General features: G+C 37.2%; 2 protein-coding genes across 4 annotated transcripts in view; one reads left to right on the plus strand and one right to left on the minus strand.

Moving 5' to 3' along the window:
* Positions 1-9: 9 nt before the first annotated feature.
* On the plus strand, positions 10-9,912 carry TMEM53 (transmembrane protein 53). Its single transcript, XM_007444224.4, has 3 exons — positions 10-122; positions 448-560; positions 4,788-9,912. Exons 1-3 carry the CDS (start codon positions 62-64, stop codon positions 5,451-5,453), a joined length of 840 nt encoding a protein of 279 aa, XP_007444286.1. The 5' UTR covers positions 10-61; the 3' UTR covers positions 5,454-9,912.
* RNF220 (ring finger protein 220) overlaps positions 3,455-18,758 on the minus strand; it is a 366,981-nt gene continuing 351,677 nt past the window's right edge. For 2 of the 3 annotated variants that reach the window (XM_088153604.1, XM_088153605.1), the window contains exons 17-18: positions 6,144-6,179; positions 3,460-3,935 (exon numbers count right to left, since the gene is read on the minus strand). In XM_088153604.1, the coding sequence (XP_088009730.1) occupies positions 6,144-6,179 (36 nt within the window). In that variant the 3' untranslated portion in view covers positions 3,460-3,935. Of the gene's footprint in view, positions 3,936-6,143; positions 6,180-18,758 lie in introns of all 3 variants that reach the window. The other variant, XM_088153606.1, reaches the window with a different exon arrangement.

Consider the following 18,758-nt stretch of genomic DNA (forward strand, 5'->3'; position numbering starts at 1 on the left):
GGGAATTTCCGGGGGGGGGGGGAATGAGGCGGAAGCGGCAGTTGAGAACGCCGGCAGAGGGATGGGGACGCGATCGACGGAATTGGGTTGTGTGGTGGACTTTCCTCTGGAGCGAAGTGCCGGTGAGTGAATGATTTGGAAAGAATTCTCTGGCACAGAATTGGTGAGGCGGCCGCTGGAGTGGGAACTGTATGTCTAATATAGATCGTAATCAGAGCCAAGAGGTGCCTAAGAAGAGAGTAGTTTTCTTTGACTTAGGTCTGGAATCCGCTTCCAGTGCTCAGGTACTTAACCTTTGGGTGCATGAACTTGTCATAAAAATCGGGCTATGCTTATATAACTCCGAGGCTTTTCTGGCTACCGATACAGAAATGCACCTGTATCCTTTTAGGGTCATAGCACTATAATTACTTTTGTCAAGATGGAGTCTTTACTTTTTGTTTTCAGAAACTCCTGTGGAGAAAGGAGATAAAATCAATCGTCCGGTGGTGATAATGCTCGGATGGGCTGGCTGCAAAGACAGGTATCTAGAGAAATACAGCGCCATCTATCTTCAGAAGGTGAATATTATCTTTCATACATAAATTCAGCTTCATTACAGCTCCTTTTCAATGCTACCCGTAAATAAAAGAAGCATTCTTGACCGATTCAGAAATCCAGCAGAAAAAACACTATTGGGAGTATCTGTAGTATCTTCGTTTTTCCCCACAAAGACCTATTCAGAATCTTAAGGTGGTTGTTGTTGTTTAGTCGTTAAGTCGTGTCCGACTCTTCGTGACCCCATGAACCATATTGCGCCAGGCCTTCCTGTCCTTCACTGCCTCCCTGAGTTTGCTCAGTTTCATGCTCATTGCTTCAGTGATGCTATCTAACCATCTCATCCTCTGCCGTCCTCTTCTCCTTTTGCCTTCAATCTTTCCCAGCATCAGGGTCTTCTCCAAAGAGATCTCTCTTTGCATTAGGTGACCAAAATATCTGATCTTGAGCTTCATTCTCGATCCTTCCAATGAGCAATCAGGGTTGATTTCCTTTAAGATTGACTGGTTTGACCTCCTAGCAGTCCAGGGGACTCTCAAGAGTCTTCTCCAGCACCACAGTTCAAAGGCATCAATTCTTCGGCGCTCAGCCTTTTTTATGGTCCAGCTCTCACAGCCATACATTACTACTGGAAAAACCATAGCTTTGACTATGCGGATCTTTGTCGGCAAGGTGACGTCTCTGCTTTTTAATATGCTATCTAGGCTTGCCATAGCTTTCCTCCCAAGGAGCAAGCGTCTTTTAATTTCATGGCTGCAGTCTCCATCTGCGGTGATCTTGGAGCCCAAATAAATGAAGTCTGTTACTGCTTCCATTTCTACCCCTTCTATTTGCCAGGAATTGATGGGTCCAGATGCCATGATCTTAGTTTTTTTAATGTTGAGTTTCAAGCCAGCTTTCGCACTCTCCTCTTTCACCCTCATCAAGAGGCTCTTTAGTTCTTCTTCACTTTCTGCCATTAGGGTGGTATCGTCTGCATATCTGAGGTTATTGATGATTCTCCCTGCAATCTTAATTCCGGCTTGTGATTCTTCCAGCCTGGCATTTCTCATGATGTACTCTGCATATAGGTTAAATAAGCAGGGTGACAGTATACAGCCTTGTCGTACACCTTTCCCTATTTTGAACCAATCGGTTGTTCCATGACCGGTTCTGACTGTTGCTTCTTGGCCCGCATACAGATTTCTCAGGAGACAGGTAAGGTGGTCTGGTACTCCCATCTCTTTAAGAATTTGCCACAGTTTGTTGTGATCCACACAATCAAAGGCTTTTGCATAGTCAATGAAGCAGAAGTAGATATTTTTCTGGAACTCTCGTGCTTTCTCCATGATCCAGCGAATGTTGGCGATTTGATCTCTAGTTCCTCTCCCTCTTCGAAACCCAGCTTGTACATCCGGTAGTTCTCGGTTCATGTATTGCTGAAGCCTAGCTTGTAGGATTTTGAGCATAACCTTGCTAGCATGTGAAATGAGTGCAATTGTGCGATAGTTTGAACATTCTTTGGCATTGCCCTTCTTTGGAATTGGAACATAAACTGACCTTTTCCAATCCCGTGGCCACTGTTGCGTTTTCCACACTTGCTGGCATATTGAGTGCAGCACTTTAACACCATCATCAATTAAGAAATCAGTTTCTTAATGAAAATTCTATGTAAAAAATCTAAGATGGAATCTATCTAACCTGATCATTCCTAAAAGTGGTGGGAAATTAGACTCTTGTGCTGTCTAGTCACCAACTTGTTTTCAGTCTAGAAATCTATGCACAAAACTAGTCATTTTGAAGTCTAGTCTAATGTTTGACTCCATTATTGCTTATTGGAAAAAATGGAAGCTTAATTTTTTTGGCTAAAGTCATTCTGAGTTTTGATGTTACACTAGGTTTTAAAGAATAGTCTGATTTAGATCCAAACTGATCTCAAACAAATTTTTGGATTCTCGGGATAAGACATCTTCAGTTTCCTTGAAAGTCAGAAAATAATGAAATGTATAGGAATCTTTACTGGTTGCCGTTTGCTTACCGGAGCCATTCAACTTGTTGATGTTGAATTTTAAAGCCTTAAATGGAAATTGAAACTTGACTAAGGGACTGCCTCTTTTGTTATGAACCTCTTTGACTGTAAAAAACAGTAGAAGCCCTTTTAAAAATATCCCAGCTCTTAGTGGCCTATGTTTTGGGGATTTGGGAAATCTTACATTAGCTGTCAAACTATGGAAATATTACCTCAGGAGCTGCATATGTCTCTTACTCTATCAGCGTTTAGAATACTATGTCTTTTATTGAGTTTTTAATGTGAATTGATTTTACTATCTATTTTAATGTTCATTTTAATCTATGTTTTTATTTTCTGTTTTTGTTCTTATAAATTTTGTTAGGTAACCTGAGCACTTTGTAGAGTAGAAAAGTGAGTAATAATTAAGATAAAATAAATAACTGGAAGTAGTCCCTATATAGTTTTTCTCATGGTTGACTTATGTGCCTCTTCCTCAACATTACAATCCATCTATTGATAGAATGCAATATTCATCTTGCAGTCTGAGTTCACATACATTGTTGTGTACTGCAGTACTATAAATCAACCTACAATTAATTTAAACTTTAAAAAATTATCTTTTCAAACTCTGGATAGCTTGAAAGTGTGTTACCTTAAAAACTACTGATTTAACTATGCAGTTAAAAAATGAAAATAGTTTTTATTTCTTTGAGCTCCTCTCCTACAACATGTATAACATGGCCTTCTTAATTGTACTGCCAGTCTTATGGAAGACATTCCTTAGGATAATATGACATAATGTACATGTAAAAGTGTGAGTTTTTTTTTAATATACAGTGGTGCTTAAAAGTTTGTGAACCCTCTTGAATTTTCAATATTTCTGCATAAATATAGCCTAAAACATGATCTATTCTTCACACAAGTCCTAAAGAGAACCCAATTAAATACATGAGTCAAAAACATTTTGCTTGCTCATTTATTTATTGAGGAAAATGATCCAAGGCTACATATTTGTGTGTGGCCAATGTATGTGAACCTTTGCTTTGAGTAACTGGTGTGCCTCCCTTGAGCAGCAATAACTGAAACTAAATGTTTCTGCCACCTGTTGATCAGTCCTGAACATTGGCTTGGAGGAATTTTAGACCATTCCTCCTTACAGAACAGCTTCAACTCAGGGATGTTGGTGGTCTCCTCGCATGAACTGCCCACTTCAGGGCCTTTCACAACATTTCTATAGGATTAAGATCAGGACTTTGATTTGGCCATTCCAAAACATTAACTTTCTTCTGCTTTAACCATTCTTTGGTTGTACAATTGTGTTTTGGGTTGTTGTCTTGCTGCATGACAACTTTCTCTTGGCTTCCAAAAGTTGTACTGGGTTCAAATAGTTCTGATAATTCCATTTTCCCTGTAAAAATAAAAATATGTCAAACTCTTATTTTAATTGCCCCATGAATATTAGCTTTGTTAAAACATCTACAGAGCATCTGTAAGGAAAAAGTTGTTACCTGCGATGATAGAGAAACAGGGATTCTATCTCCTGTGTGACATTCAGCAGTTCCTAATGGCACAACAGACTGATCCACAACAAAAGCAGAATGAAGTCATTGAGGAGTCACAAGGAAACATATAAAAAGTTGGACATGATTTTGACAGTGGGCATACAACTTCACTCCTTTGCAGTAACTTAGCATGTGTCTTGGTACCATTTTTTTGGTATTTTTTTAAGCAAGTTCTTATCTTGTTTTAATAGTCTGCGGAGGCAAGGTTTTTGGAAAGGTTTTTAGGCTTTTGCCAACAAAGGTCTAAAAGAATTTCCTAACAAGCAAGAGAATTGTTTTAATTTTTTATAATAATAATTGTATGTCCCACATTTCTTTCAGTAGCTCAAAGTGGCACATGTAGAATTCTTCTTCCTCTTATTTTTTTCCACAGAATAACCCTGTGAAGGAAGGTAGGGTTGAGAAAGATTGACTAGCTCAAGATAACTCAGTTAACTTTTGTAGCTGAGAGTGGACTATAACCTGAATCTCCCATTCCTAGTCTGACACTTTGACTGCAGTACTGTGCTAACTGTTGAATTGTTGTACACCATGTTAACTGTACAGTGGTAGATTAAGCTTTAAGCTATGGCCACTTTTTTGAGTTATAGGCATTGCGGACAGTAATACTTAACTGTGCTAAATGTGAGTCCTGTTGACAAATCTTGTAATTTAAAAAAAATTATAAACCTATACTAAAATATGTGTATTCCTCACAGGGGTGTGTAGTGATCCGTTATACAGCTCCATGGAGATTCGTGTTCTTTTCAGAATCCTTGGGTATAAAATCCCTGCAGAATCTGGCTAAGAAGCTGTTGGAACTCCTTTTTGATATTAAAGTGCAGACGAAGCCTCTACTTTTTCATGTCTTCAGCAATGGCGGGTTCATGCTCTATCGTTACATTGTGGAACTTCTTCACACTCAACAGCAGTTCCAGCATCTGAGGGTAGTGGGTACTATTTTTGATAGTGCACCTGGCAGGAAGAACTTGAGGGGTGGGCTTCGTGCTCTCTCAGTTGTCTTAGCATCATACAATGTATGTGTGAAGTACTTTCTTCTACTGTCATTTGCAGTGTTGGTAGTGACATTGCGGATTATGTTGTACCCTGTGACCCGTTTTGTACATGAAAGCCATTATGAAGCAATGTTGAACCAACCTTCTAAATGGCCTGAGCTCTACTTCTATTCCAAAGCTGATTCTGTTATTTTAGCAAGCGATGTGGAAAACATGGTACAGGCTCGACGACAGCATCAGGTCCTTGTTAAGACTGTTGACTTTGTGCATTCTGATCATGTTAGCCATCTACGAGCGTATCCTACCTCCTATGCTACTCATTGCATCTCCTTCATGCACAGTTGCATTGAAAGCACTTCAGCTCACTAGTATGGCCAGTCTAAAGATACTAGCATATACCTCTTCTCTCCTGATTGAGTTTATATATTAAACAATTAATACTGTTGGTTCTGCCACTTATCAAAAGAGTTTGAAGAATTTCTAAGAATCTGGTATAAACATGTTTGCACATATTTGCTCATTTAACTTAATTTCCATACCAGATTTTGGAGTCTTTTTGAGATACATGAAAGTATAGGTTCCTGAGTTTACCCATGTCTAATATTCTGTGTTCAGTGCATTTATGTGGAGCTGTAGAATATAAATAGCACTGTTTCTACTCAATTTTCCTTTCATTAGCTTCTTCCTTTGTTATATTTCTTTTTCTCTCATTTCACTCTCAGATTTCTCTTCTAGTTAGTGCTGAGTTCAGAAAGAAACACTGTAGAGTTAGATTATGCAAATAGGAATCTATTGTCCACTGAGGTGCATATGATACAAGATAGAATTAAGAGGAGGAATCTGCTCCATTTAGTGCAGATCTCTTTTTAGAGCTATGACATGAATTGCATACACAAATTTGAACACTGTGTTGTAACCTCCTTATCTGTAGATGTGTACGCTTTCAGAAATCAAACTCTGATTCAGTAATCATGGTTTGAAAGGTAAGTAGCAGAAAATGTTCCTTTATTGTCCTATTTAAGTAGATAGGTGGGCAAAAGTAATTTTATAGCAACTTACCTATATTAACATGCTCATGTGACCATAGTGAGAAAGCTGTAATATAAGAAAAAGTATCAATTAGATACTAGCCATGCTGTTGTAACTGAATAATAATATACATTAAATGATGGATTTATTCATCTTAGTGTCTATCTTATGTGCCTCTCTTTTTTCAAATTTAGATGGCTGTTCAATTTGTATACTGTAGTGCTGCATGTCCTTTATTTTCAAGCATATGCTTTTTTGTGTCATTATCCATTAACTTAGAATATTTTATTCCAAGTTTATCTGCGCATTAGAAATAATCATGCAGTATGGAGCTCTCTGGAAGTTGTTGGAGTTATAATTCTAACACATTTAGCAAGCTTCAAGCTGGGTAAGAGGCTGAGCTAAAATGTTCTGGAATAGCAGCAAACTATATAACTTGGAAATAATAGGTAATAAGATCTCAGTTCTTAGTGCTATATACCAGTGAAATTAATGGGATTCCAGAAGAATACGGTAAAGGTTTTTAATCTTGTAAACTAAATGCTTGTTTAATTGTCTTAACTGCAGGTCTGGTAGGATGAGCTTCCATAGTACTCCCAACCCAGTAAATTAGGGCATGCTTTATTTTTCAGATGGATTTGTTGCCACTTCTGCTGAACACAATACATTTTGGGCCTTTTTCCACAATATAGCCAAAAATGTTGGAGAACTAAACTATGTAGCTGTTTCTCTATAAATTTTAGTTTCTCTATATTTTAGGTTTTTGGGGGGTGGAGGTGGTCTGTGCAGCTGCATCAGTGTTGAATAATATGCAAAATTGGCAAGATGGCTTTGTGTTTTGATGCTTCATTTGTTTTGATATAGTGATTAGTGGTGGACTTCAGTTCTGGTTTCAAATGCCCAACAGCTTGATCCTAAACGCTAATTTTGGTTAAACCTACTTCCAGGTAATCATGGAGAATCATAGTCTTAGTCTGAAAATCACTGCATACAGTTGTTCTACATAAACTTATTCCAAGTAGTTTTCACTGATCCTAAACGCCTTGAGCTATATTGCATCAGTCTTTCTGCTAGATCAAATTATATGATATGTAACTGGCATAGTCTGTTTTTAGCACTGATCGAGCATATGATGAACTCTGCTGTCTGCTCTGTATGTTGCTTTAATTTGGAACTAGATGAACTGCACAGCTTAAGTGAGTCTGTTTTACTCTAAAGACTTATATATTTAAAATAATGTTTCTCATTTATTGTTGTCAAAGGAAATTAAATCTAGATAATAAAAATAAATAAAGCAAATTGCATAATAGCAGACTAGAAGAATAAAGTAAATGCAAAATTAATCAGAGCAAATAACCAGATAATCAGCAGTTCAAATACTTAATGCAGATGTTATATCTCTGTTTAAAATTACGATGAAAGGAGTCTTAACTTGGCATCTAAACTGAATATTATTTTTCAGTCCATTTAAATTGTGATATGAAATTTGTAAACAACATATATATATACATGCAGTCATCTTTACCTTTTTGTATAAGTGTGTGCAACTCTGACCCCTGAGGACTGCACAACCTTTGCGCAGCAAGTTAATGCTTTATTTTGTTTATTTTATTTTTTAGAGGATTATTGCCTATAGGGGTAAGGTGGCTAGAGACAGATGGGCAGCCTGATAAGGGAGGAAAAAAGGATTATCCAGGGGTTGGAAGAAGCAGTGCAGGGTGAAAAGAAGTGGTTTGACAGGCTGGGAAGACTCATCATATGCTGGGGGAAATAGAGGGGGTGGGGGAAGAGGCGGGAAGTGTAGCAATGACAAGCACAGTGGTGGGATGTGGGAAACCAAAGGCACATTTTAGGCTGCAGTGGATACCTAGGGTTGTTTTTTTTTTTTTAGTTAGTCTTTGTCCAGAGCTTGCTGTGTAGGATATAATGTAAGTAAGTGCTGAGAGAGAGAAGGACTTGGAACCTTGTGTAAATATGCATATATTTCTGTTCTTACTTCACCATTGGGCTTTTGTAGAAGCATAAAGAATCCACCACTGTGGATGTATTTTTGCCAGAGTCCTGTCTGCCAGGTTAGGAAGATGATTGGCAGCAGATACTTACAGTAATTCTTACAAGGAGTTTTGTGCTAAGGGAGTAATTACGTTAATTATTTCTTGGATATTTTCCTGAAGAAAATCTATTTTGATTTTATAAAAATACCTAGTTTGTGGGGTAGCAGGGGAAATGTAACTGATTCTTCTCTAGTCAAAACAATAAGAGTTAAGATCTATTTTTAAAAATAGTTTCACTATAGTGCCTTTTTAATGGTAGCAGGTAAGCTTTGCGTATCTAAATATTGGATTGTATTTTTCCAGCTGGACACTGTTGTATTTTCAGCCTAAAAGCTCCTTTGGCAGGCACAGATAATAGAGTCATTTTGAGTCCATGCAGAGCAAATTTACTTTGACCTAGATAAAAAGTTAATTATTCTATACTTAAGAAATTGATGGATATCAGAAAAGAGCACACAGTCCTTCTACCTGATATTTATTTCTGACACAGAATATCAAGAAAGTTTTTAAATGGAAATGAGATCAGAGGTTTGTTTATGAACTTATTTTCTCATTGTCAGACATATTATTCACCTTAATGTGTAAATAAGAAAATATGTTTGCAGTTAAGCACTATATAATGGAATTACAGTAAGGTGGAAGAGCAAAAAATGCAGAAATCACTTTTATATTAGACCAGAAATTTATATTCCTGATTTAATTTCATTAATATAGGGTATCCTATCTGGTAAATTCTATAAATTGGAATATATTTTACTTGATGTCACTTGGTCATAACAATAATTTGGTCAAGTTAAAGGATTGGGACTTAGTTCTGCTTTTACTCCTTTATTTACCTAGATATAAGCATTTCCTGGAAGCTTTCTCAGCTTCTAAATTTAGTCTATCCTGTGTTTCATTGCAAATGTAAGAAGATCTAGACAATTGGATTGTATTATATTGGATTGTAGATATAAATTTTTACTGATGAAAAACTCACATCATGGGATAATCAGAATTTTAAAAGATCAGGTAAATTGTGTGTGTATGCTTGTGTAAACTGGGTTTTCCATAGTATTTATTACTTTGCATCAGGTGAAGCCATCTTTAAAAAATTTGGTGGCCCATCCACCAAATTTTTTACCTTTTTACCTTTTTCTTTGCCAAAAGTTGAACAAAGAAATTGATATTAGTTAGGGGATCTGTGGAATAATGGGTTTGAATGTCTTGGCCTGGTAAGTCAGCAAAGGTTCATTTAGATAATTAAAATTAGTTTCCCATAATCTTAACATGCCTTTAATACCAAGAAAATTGCTCCATGCATATTGGACACATCAGAGAATGTTTGGTAATGGTTGGCTGAATTGTCTTGCTGAGATGCAATTTAAGAGTAAGAATATTAAATTTTCATTTGGGCTTGTCATATTGTCATATTTGGGGCTGAAATCACAAGGATTGTTAAAGTGACTCTGAATGGATTTCTCTGTATTAGATTCATGTGTTCTACAGTGTATCACAAATATTTAAAATCCATCAAGACATGAAGAATTGTGGATTTTCCAAGAAAGCCAGATGGCTAAAAGAATCACCCAATAGAAGAGAATATATGGTATGTTAAGAAGTAGTTTTAGAGTAAGAGGTTATTATATGATTTATCTACATCTGCTGTATAAGAAGTTGGAAGTTATTCTTTTTGTATTTCTTTTTTCTCCTTTTCTTTAATTTCTACCACTTTTGTATTCTTTCTCTATTTCTAATTTTCTTGCTCTCTACTTTTATTCTCAATTATTAATTCTTGTTTGCTTTTATCTTTATGCTTTTTATAACTTAATAAAGTTCTTATAAAGAAATAGAGAATATATGTAGCTCATGGTTGAACTGTGGAGTCCTTGCTGCTCTCTGAGCTTGGTTGTTTGATTGCAGACATTTCATTACCCAACTAGATAACATCATAAGTGCTTGATGATGTTACATAGTTGGGTAATGAAACGTCTACAAGCAAACAACCAAACTGAAAGAATTATATAATACTAGAAGGATAAACCTACACTTGTTTTAAAGGAATGCACTATTGAAACATGTTTGTCTTTTTGAATCAGAGTGTTTCTTTTTTGATTGGGGGGAAGACAAAAGGGCAAGCAATTCTTCCCCCCTTTATTTCTTATCTTTATGGATATGAAGGTGGCAGTTGTAAAAACTGTTGTAAGAACAAATACTTTTTATTTTAATTATTTGAGAAATAGCAAATGCATATCAAATAGAAAGCAATAACTTTTGAATAGTTTGTACTTATGAAATTCAGTGCTGTGAATAATGGGATGCAAGTAAATAATCATTTCTCTTTTAAGTATGTGCATTTATATTCATTATGTGGCAGCAAATAGAAAAAAAGTTTGTATACTTTTAATAGTAGTAGAAGTGAGAAATTGGCTGGCATACACACACACATACACTTTTTCTCTGAGTTCTGCTTTAAAGGCAGCTTAGAAATAGTTCAAATTTAAAAGAATTAAATAAAATAAATTACTTGCATAAATACATAACTAATAAAGTTTTGTGCTACTATGGTGATGGTAGTAGTTTAGATGGCTTTTGAAAAAGGATTGGACAAATTAATGGAGGATGGGCCTATCAGAGTCTGTTGTAATAACTGTATGGAGCTTCCAATATTCAAAGGAACTGAATAATAGTTCCTAAGGAATAACTGAAGGAGAGAGCTGTTGGTTTCATAATTTGCTAGTGGGCTTCCCTGATGCATCTGGATGGGCCACCAAGAAATAAGATGCTAATCCATATAAGTTACTGATTTGGACTTTTTTGTTTTAGGAGGCTACAGGCATTAGTTTGTACATGGTTTCTATAGAGCATTCAGTTTGGACAGGGAAATAGAAAAGATTTAGGTACAAAAAGACATCAGGGCTAGTGATACTGGAGAGCAAAGTTGATTAGGAATGCATTTATCATTCATATAGAAATGATCCAACTCTCTTTTGTGAACATAATCTAAGACAGAACTCTGAAAAGTAAAAAAATTTGTAGCTGAGAGGAAAATCAGCTATAAAGGAAATAATGCTTGTTAATGTGTATTGGAGAAAAGGTCTTCTACTTATAGTTAATGGATCCTCAATCACTTAGCTGAATATATACTGTCAGTAATTATTTCCATAACTCACTTTAGTACAATCTTTATTTTTGTCCCATAAGAACTTTATGAATATTCTTTCCTTTTATAAGCAAACTGTAGGTTTGACTTAAGAGGTTCAGTATCTTGCTAGGAAGGCCTAATAGATACAGGATTTAAAGTTTGATCTTTAAGACTAAAGTGCAGTTTGGTATCAACTAGTGTTTAGCCTTCTTAAACATTTATTTGGATTTTATTTAAATTCATTACATTTATTTAATATAACATAGGCCCAAAAGCTGTTGGAAAGCTTGACACGTCTTACCAAACACTTCAGTCTAACCTAGCACAAGGCAAAAAGGTAAACATGGGTCTTAATGGTCTGAAAGGACTGGTGTCCAATTCTGCTTTCTGCACACCTTAGTTGCTTCTGACCTCTCATTTTGATTAAAGAGCTGACAATAAAATATTGATAAGGAATTAACCTTGAGCCCTTTTGCTTCAGGGTCAATAGACCAAGAACCAAATACACACCTCCAATTGGAGATCTTGAAGTGCCATTGACATGTAAGGACAGAGAACCAGGTTCTGGGGGCAAGGGTCCAGGTCATGAATGCCACTCTGGTGTGATGTCTATGCAAAGTCTTGAATAGCACAACCATTTATTTTCATATGATCTGTCATCATTTTGTTCTTCTATCTGTGCAAACACAAGATCTATTCCATACATAATCATGCCTACTTACTTACAACTGGTGTGTTGACATAATTGTCCTTGGCTTTAAAAGCTGTTTTAAGAAGCAATGACCATATGATAATCTCACATTTTTCAGTTCTGTTCCTGTTGATGCCAGCTTTGATACAAAAAATCCCAATTTGTGTTGAGCCAGTTCCTCTTTATTTTTCAGTTGGAGATAATAGTTTATTATTTTGGTTTGTCAACCATTGTTAGTCCAGAGTACTTAGTAGTATGGTCAAATACTAGTAGCCAACAAGGCAAAAAACATGACAGTTTCTCTATCCATTTGGACTATTTCTATATCTTTTAGTTTTATTAGATCCTGCTTGAACTTTCCTAAATCTTTCACTGACCTGCAAAAGGCTGAAAGTGGTTTTAATATAACAATAGAAAATAGAACTGTCTAGCCAGAATTTGCTAGAATTTGCTATGTTCTAGAGTGTTAGACATATCTAACATGAAGATGTGCAAACAGCCTAATGACCGTTTTGACTTGTGCCTGCTCCCTTCTGCTTCCATTAGGTTTTGTTGGATTGCTCTCTATACAGTCTTTCACAAAGTGAGATCTATGGCAGAACTCCTGTAGCTGGAAATACAATTCTTTGCTTCTTTATTAATGCTCTCCTGAAAGTCACTTTCTGGCTTGCTGAAAGTGATTTTCCTTTCTTTTAATATTGTTAACAATTTTTTCACAATGTTTAATGTTAATTTTTGAGTTGTAATTAAAAATGAATATGGTCCCAGAGGGTTCACCACATTAAGCTCTCCCCATCTATCAATAACATTCAAATGATATCAACATTATGAGAGTCATGGTTCCTATGGAAGCCAACCTGCCTCTAGCTATAGACACAAAGATTTTCCTCCTTCAGACAATCATAACTGGGGTGTTTAAAATCATGCATGGTATGGAGAAAATGGACCAGTAGACTTTTGCCCCCTCTCTCAAAACACAAGGACCAGGGGCCATCCAATGAAACTGGTTGAAAGGAGATTTAAAAGAAAAAGGGAACACTTTTTCACATAGCAAAAAATTAACAAGGGAAATTCATTGCTACATAATATGTTAGCAGCCGCTAACTTGGGAGACTTTGAAATGGGAATGGATAAATTCATAGAGGATAGGCCTATCAAGGGCTGTTGGTTATTAACTCAATGTTACCTCTGGATTGGTAGTAGCATGACTTCAAATACCAGTTGCAGGTGAACAAAGGTGGGAGAGGGATATGTCTGTGTTTTTGGTTTGTGAACACCCCAGAGGCATCTGGTTGGTCACTGTGAAAAACAAAATGCTGGACTAAGATGGGCCTTGGCCTGATCTAGTAGATTTGTTACTACTTGGTGAAGCAACTTGATCTCAAACAGATTTGCCACTGGGATATATAACTATAAACACTATTTGGTGATATGCCCTAGAACTTAGTATATGGAAGAAAAGCATTTCACAAATGGCAGGAGGGAGGGGAACCAAGTAGGGCAGTAGGTGATGGATTACTTTCACTTCAATGGGCATGTTTTGGTTTGGGGCCTTAATGTTGTAACTTCTAAACAATATTTTGCCTTTCCTAAATTTAGAGACTGTCTAGGAAGCTTTCAAAAATTTAGGATGGAGTAAGCAAGGCCTTCACTTTTGGGTTCTTGTCCGTGCAACAATTATAACAAGTCCTTTTTAATCCCTGGCATCACCATCACTGCTCTGAACCTGACAAACCTCTTTTTCTTTCTTATTTCTTCCCATGCTACTGCCCTCTGCAGCTTAAAACTGTTTTATATTTCTAAGATTCTTTCGAAGCCAATTAAATACAAAGAACAATTAACATGCAATATAAACTGATCCTTGGACAAATACTTCTCAACAAAGCCTGGATTTAGTAATGATTTTTTACTTTTACCTTATCCTCCCTGTGAATAGTAGCATCGGCCAAGTGAGCATGTTCTTCGTTGGAGCTGGATTAAGGTTAGTGTGATCTGGCTTACATTAAGAGTGTTTATAAAAGTTACCCTGAGAATGACTTTTTTTTCTTAGAGGCAACTAAACCATTTGCAATCATGGTATGTCGGACTTTATCTAGGTCCCATTTAAGGGCCACCAGATCATGCAAGGAACAGAAAGAACCAGCCAGGATCTGATGGGCTGGCAGGAATAAAGTGAGATTTGCATAAGCATTCTTTGAGCGCCAAGAGAGTATCCTAATCAGTTAAAAATGCTGATTCTGCCTAAATATACATTTTGTGCTAGTAAACAGAACAGCAACAAAGACAAGAACCCAGAGTTCAGATTTCCATGATGGGAACAGTTTGCTTAATTAATTGTTTTGCCTGATTTCCATAACAAACTGGTGGCTTGTTGTCAGTGAGGCTTGCTCATTCATTACCGTTAATTAGATATGGATCTCCTGGAAGGCAGCAGAGAGTGATGGACGAGCCTCCTGACACGTGCTATTATGCATTAGCATTTTCTCAATACATTCGATAGATCATCTCTCTCCTCTTTTTGAGGATATTTTAAATAAAATATAAGCTGATCCATCAGTGAGATTTATGTCCCTCCCCTTCTTTGCATGCTCTTTTTCATCAGCCTGGTCAGGAAGTAGTTAATTATTTATTTCCAACACCTCAATTTGCCAGCTTCAAGGTAGTGGCTAGGAGGAGGAAGTCCCTTTTGCCCCCATTTGCTTATCTGAACCCTATTACTGATGAGCTTCATTGCTATTTTTATGGAGCAAGATAATTTACTTAAAGCCGTATCAGAAGACAGTGGGTAGCACCAAGGAGAGAAACTCATCTGTTCTGTCTCTTTCTATTCCCTCACAACTGCTGTCAACATTTATTTACTGTAATTTTGTTTTTTGACTGATGATGCTAGCTGGTTGCTTGATTTTGCTAGACCTTCCTCCACAATCTACTTTTCGTGCAGGAACTCAGCCCTGGATAAGTGAAGAAAATAATGTCTGTTGCTCTCAATGCAGGAACTCAGTCCTGAAACTGTGAAAAAAATCATAATGTCTGTTCCCTGCTAGAATAATCACAGCTGGCTTTTGCTCTTTGTGTGTGGGAGTGGTTAGCTTTACCACTATGACAGCTCCTTGGTCCCTCTGATTCCAGGACAGAAAGTGGCTGAAGACTACTGGTATTGTGCAATACAGATGGGTTTGGGGTGGTGTTGATGAGGCAGTAATTAGTTGCTGATGCAGAATGCCCACACAGGGTGGAAGGTTAGGACTGATCTTTTTACTTTCCAGGGGACACCCACAAGGAGCTGGGAGTATATGTCTTGGATCGAACTGTCTGTATGATGTTTGCACACTTGCAGTAATGGCGCCACCTCCATCTTCCAAGTCAACTAAGCTGTTGACCTCCAGCTCCTGATTCCCAGTATTTCTTTCTCTTAGTATTGGGGCTGGTGTAATGCTATACCTGTGCCCGGGGCCTCCTAATGTAAGCCCTTATAGATCTGTTTGGGCTATGCCTGTGTCTCCTCTCAGGCCAGGAAAATTACAAAATAATGCAGCTGCCCTGACTTCATTACCAGAGTGTTTAACAAATCTGACACTCTCCTTCAGTGCACTAAGTGTGACGTTAACCTTTGACCTTCCCAAGCTATATTGACAGTGTCAAAGGAAAGCATGCACTAGTCAATCTTAATCGGTTTTTCAGCTCTCAGCTGGGATCAGGGAACCATTAAAGTCTGAGCAGGTGGCTTCTAACAGCATTGACATAGGCTGGGGAAACACAGATTAGGCCTAGACTGGCTGATTCCAATGTTCAATTTGGTTGTTAATCTATTTCATCAAAATTTTTCTGCATTTCAGGAAAGAGAAGACCAGTCAATGGGAGAAGTTAAGAAACAGACTTGTGCCTTGGAATATAGGTCTTTTTAGACTTTTCTCAGATTTTGGAAGCACTGATGGTAAAGGGTTGATATTGCCACAAATTTCTTAGCTTTACCTGCTGACATCCATTTTTAGGCTTCATGTTGAGAAAATATGATATAAATGTAATAGTTCTGTGCCCATTGGAGAACTTTTGGAAACCCATGCAGGTATTGATTGAGGTCCTGTGTGTTGTCTATTATCACAAGTTTTTTTGCGCTGCTGGCATAACTATCGTTACACTGTACCTAACAAGAATTAAGCACTTTCTCTCTAATTTCCATCTCGTTTAGATAAAATTTCAAAGTCTTGGGGAAGATGTAGGCATACCAAATGAGAACAAATACAGATAAAAGACTGCCTTAAAGTTTTTTAAAAGAGAAAGGAAATGATGTGGGCTCAATATAGAAAAGAAGACTCAGAAGGGATATAGCAACAGATTTCCATATGTGGAAAATTCCAAGGAATTAGCTAATGGTAGTATATGCACAAACGTATTACCATCATTGATGTTTATATGATTATAATTAAACTAACTAGATGATTCTGCTTATGAGCCAAATTACTAACTTGGAGTGGAGTCTCTGCTTTTGGGGCAAAACTGAATTAGAGACTCGAGTGTTGGGGTTTTCTTCCCTTATTCTTTTCCCTCTTTGATAAGTCCAACTAAAATTCCAATTAACAGAAAATAACTAGGAGTTAATTCTGAGGGAAGACTAAATAGATTGGCAAAAATCTAATAAATGGATATATGAAAATTGTCAAAACTAATTTATCCTAAATAGTGTATGATCAAGACTTTTGTTCCATATAATTTGATTAAATGTTCTTATCATTGATTTGATCCCTAGGACCAGTTCCCTGAAAGAAGCACCTTTTGCTGAATTTACCAGTTCTTATGATCTTCTTAAACTCTGTTAGAGGAGTAATGGGTAATGGATACAAAGTGGTGCGCAAGCTTTTACATACTTCAGAACTCCCTAAATATGGACTTCAGACTTTTTAAAGCTACCTCTCCTTGTCCTTACAATCTCCCTGATTCTCTTCATGTGTTCCTCTTCTCTAGGACTGGCTAGCAATGGGGGGCAAAGGGCTGCCAGAGAACTTGATGATTCACTGTTGACTTGAAGATGTTTCTCAGTTTTGCATAAAGACTCATAGCTCTGTGCATTCTGGTTCTTAACTTAAAACCATAGCTATTACTTTTCTTTATAATTTTAAGGTATTTGCCCCAGAGGGTTTAAGTATTCATATGCTCAAACGAATCCATGTTCTGAGGAAGTCTGTCTGTCTCAAGTTGTTGGGATTTGATTTGCAATCAAATGTGAGTTCATTTATATTGGGGTGTAAGCACTTTTTTTTCATCATTCAAGGATCACCACATTTCTGTGGCAGGAGTTTTATGCTTTTAATAAATGGCTGAGAAGCAAAACTTCAGCAAGTGCACCTTATCCTCATGTGTGGTAGATAAAGTAATAGAGGAAAAAGTTTCATATGCTAAAGATTTGCTTATTAAGCAACTACTGAGGGCACAAGAGCCCTGCTAGGAAAAAGCTGGCCAAGATGTCTCTTGATGCCACAGCTAGAATGCTTCTTTACCCACTGCACTGTGAATTCAGATGGCTTTTGACTAAGAAACAGATTTTAAAATGTCCTCACCCCGTTATTTCTTTCCCCATTTCTATATATCATCAGATGACATCTTCTGGGATAATTGGTGGACTTGATGCTCAGTTTTTATATCTATTTTTAACACTTAAAGATCTGTAGCTGTTAAAAAAACTACAATACATCTTCCCTACTTCCTAGCTTTTTTGTGGCAACTGTACAAGGAGCCTTCGCAAAGCCTGCTTTTTAGTTTGACCTGCTTTAAAAAGCACTTTACCAGTAGAGGTCAGCATTGATCCACTTGTAAGACTCACAAATTCTCTTCTGCTGGTCTGAATTTTCTGATAAATAGGAGCATGGATTGTCAGGTGAAGTTGACAAGGAGTGCCTTGAGCCAGTCTGACTCTGATAGATGGTAAAGCCTGGAAGAGTCTTGTCTTGCCATATTCTGAACTTTTAATCACATGATCTGTCTTCATTTGATTGGCTCACTTTTTCCTGGTCAACCAGTATGTAATGCCAGAAGAGCCAAGAGGCGAATGTTAACTCCTAAATTACTATCTGTTTTGTTTATCTTTTCCTCCCCTTTCCCAAGTCTAATCCACATAGATACCAGCATGATATCCTTCATATTATAGCATAATGATTTTAAATTAGAAATATCAAATGTGTTCTGCTACCAGATCCCCCATATTTTAAAGATTTGGCCAGGGGTGTGATTATGAGGATTACAATATTAAGGAAATACATTATGGAAAATTAATAGAGCTTTGTAGGTTTGTTGGCAGTTGGGCTATAAAGGCTATTTCTGTTCAAATGACCCTCATTCAGAGGGGGAGTTATATCTCAGTGTAATGGACCAGTAGCTTCAGGGAACTAGACCTACCTATTGATACTGAACATATGAATGAGAAGGAGAATGAGGAAATGGCTTTCTTTATTAACTGATGCTGTTTTATATGGGGAATTAGATCAACTCTCCAGCCTAGAAGCATAAGGGCTTAAGAGAACATATATCAGCAGTAACAGTGAACTATATGCTGCAGAAGCTTGATTCTGTAAGGTTCATATGTATAATGGTATGTGGGAAAGGCCTTGAGAAATGGGGCAAAGAGATGCTGCCTAGGGAGTGGTCAGATAAGAGAGGGCATAGCCTGCAGCTGCATAATGGACGGAGAAAGAGGCTCAGAGGGGCCCCTCCCTAACTTCTCAGGCTGTAAAGGAGACTGGGGGTGAAGGAGGGATTTGTACTTTCAGACTTGCAAGGTTCTG

This window comes from Python bivittatus, unplaced genomic scaffold (genome assembly GCF_059951505.1).
Source record: "Python bivittatus isolate LINGU-HERP-01145 unplaced genomic scaffold, Pbiv_v1 ctg000700_np1212, whole genome shotgun sequence".
Lineage (NCBI taxonomy): Eukaryota > Metazoa > Chordata > Lepidosauria > Squamata > Pythonidae > Python > Python bivittatus.

Excerpts from the sequence above, each read along its gene's own strand:
- TMEM53 (XM_007444224.4), top strand. The coding sequence starts at position 62 with ATGGGGACGCGATCGACGGAATTGGGTTGTGTGGTGGACTTTCCTCTG. Across the intron at positions 123-447 it reads TCCTCTGGAGCGAAGTGCCG|AAACTCCTGTGGAGAAAGGA; the intron begins GTGAGTGAATGA and ends TTTTGTTTTCAG. Across the intron at positions 561-4,787 it reads GCGCCATCTATCTTCAGAAG|GGGTGTGTAGTGATCCGTTA; the intron begins GTGAATATTATC and ends TATTCCTCACAG.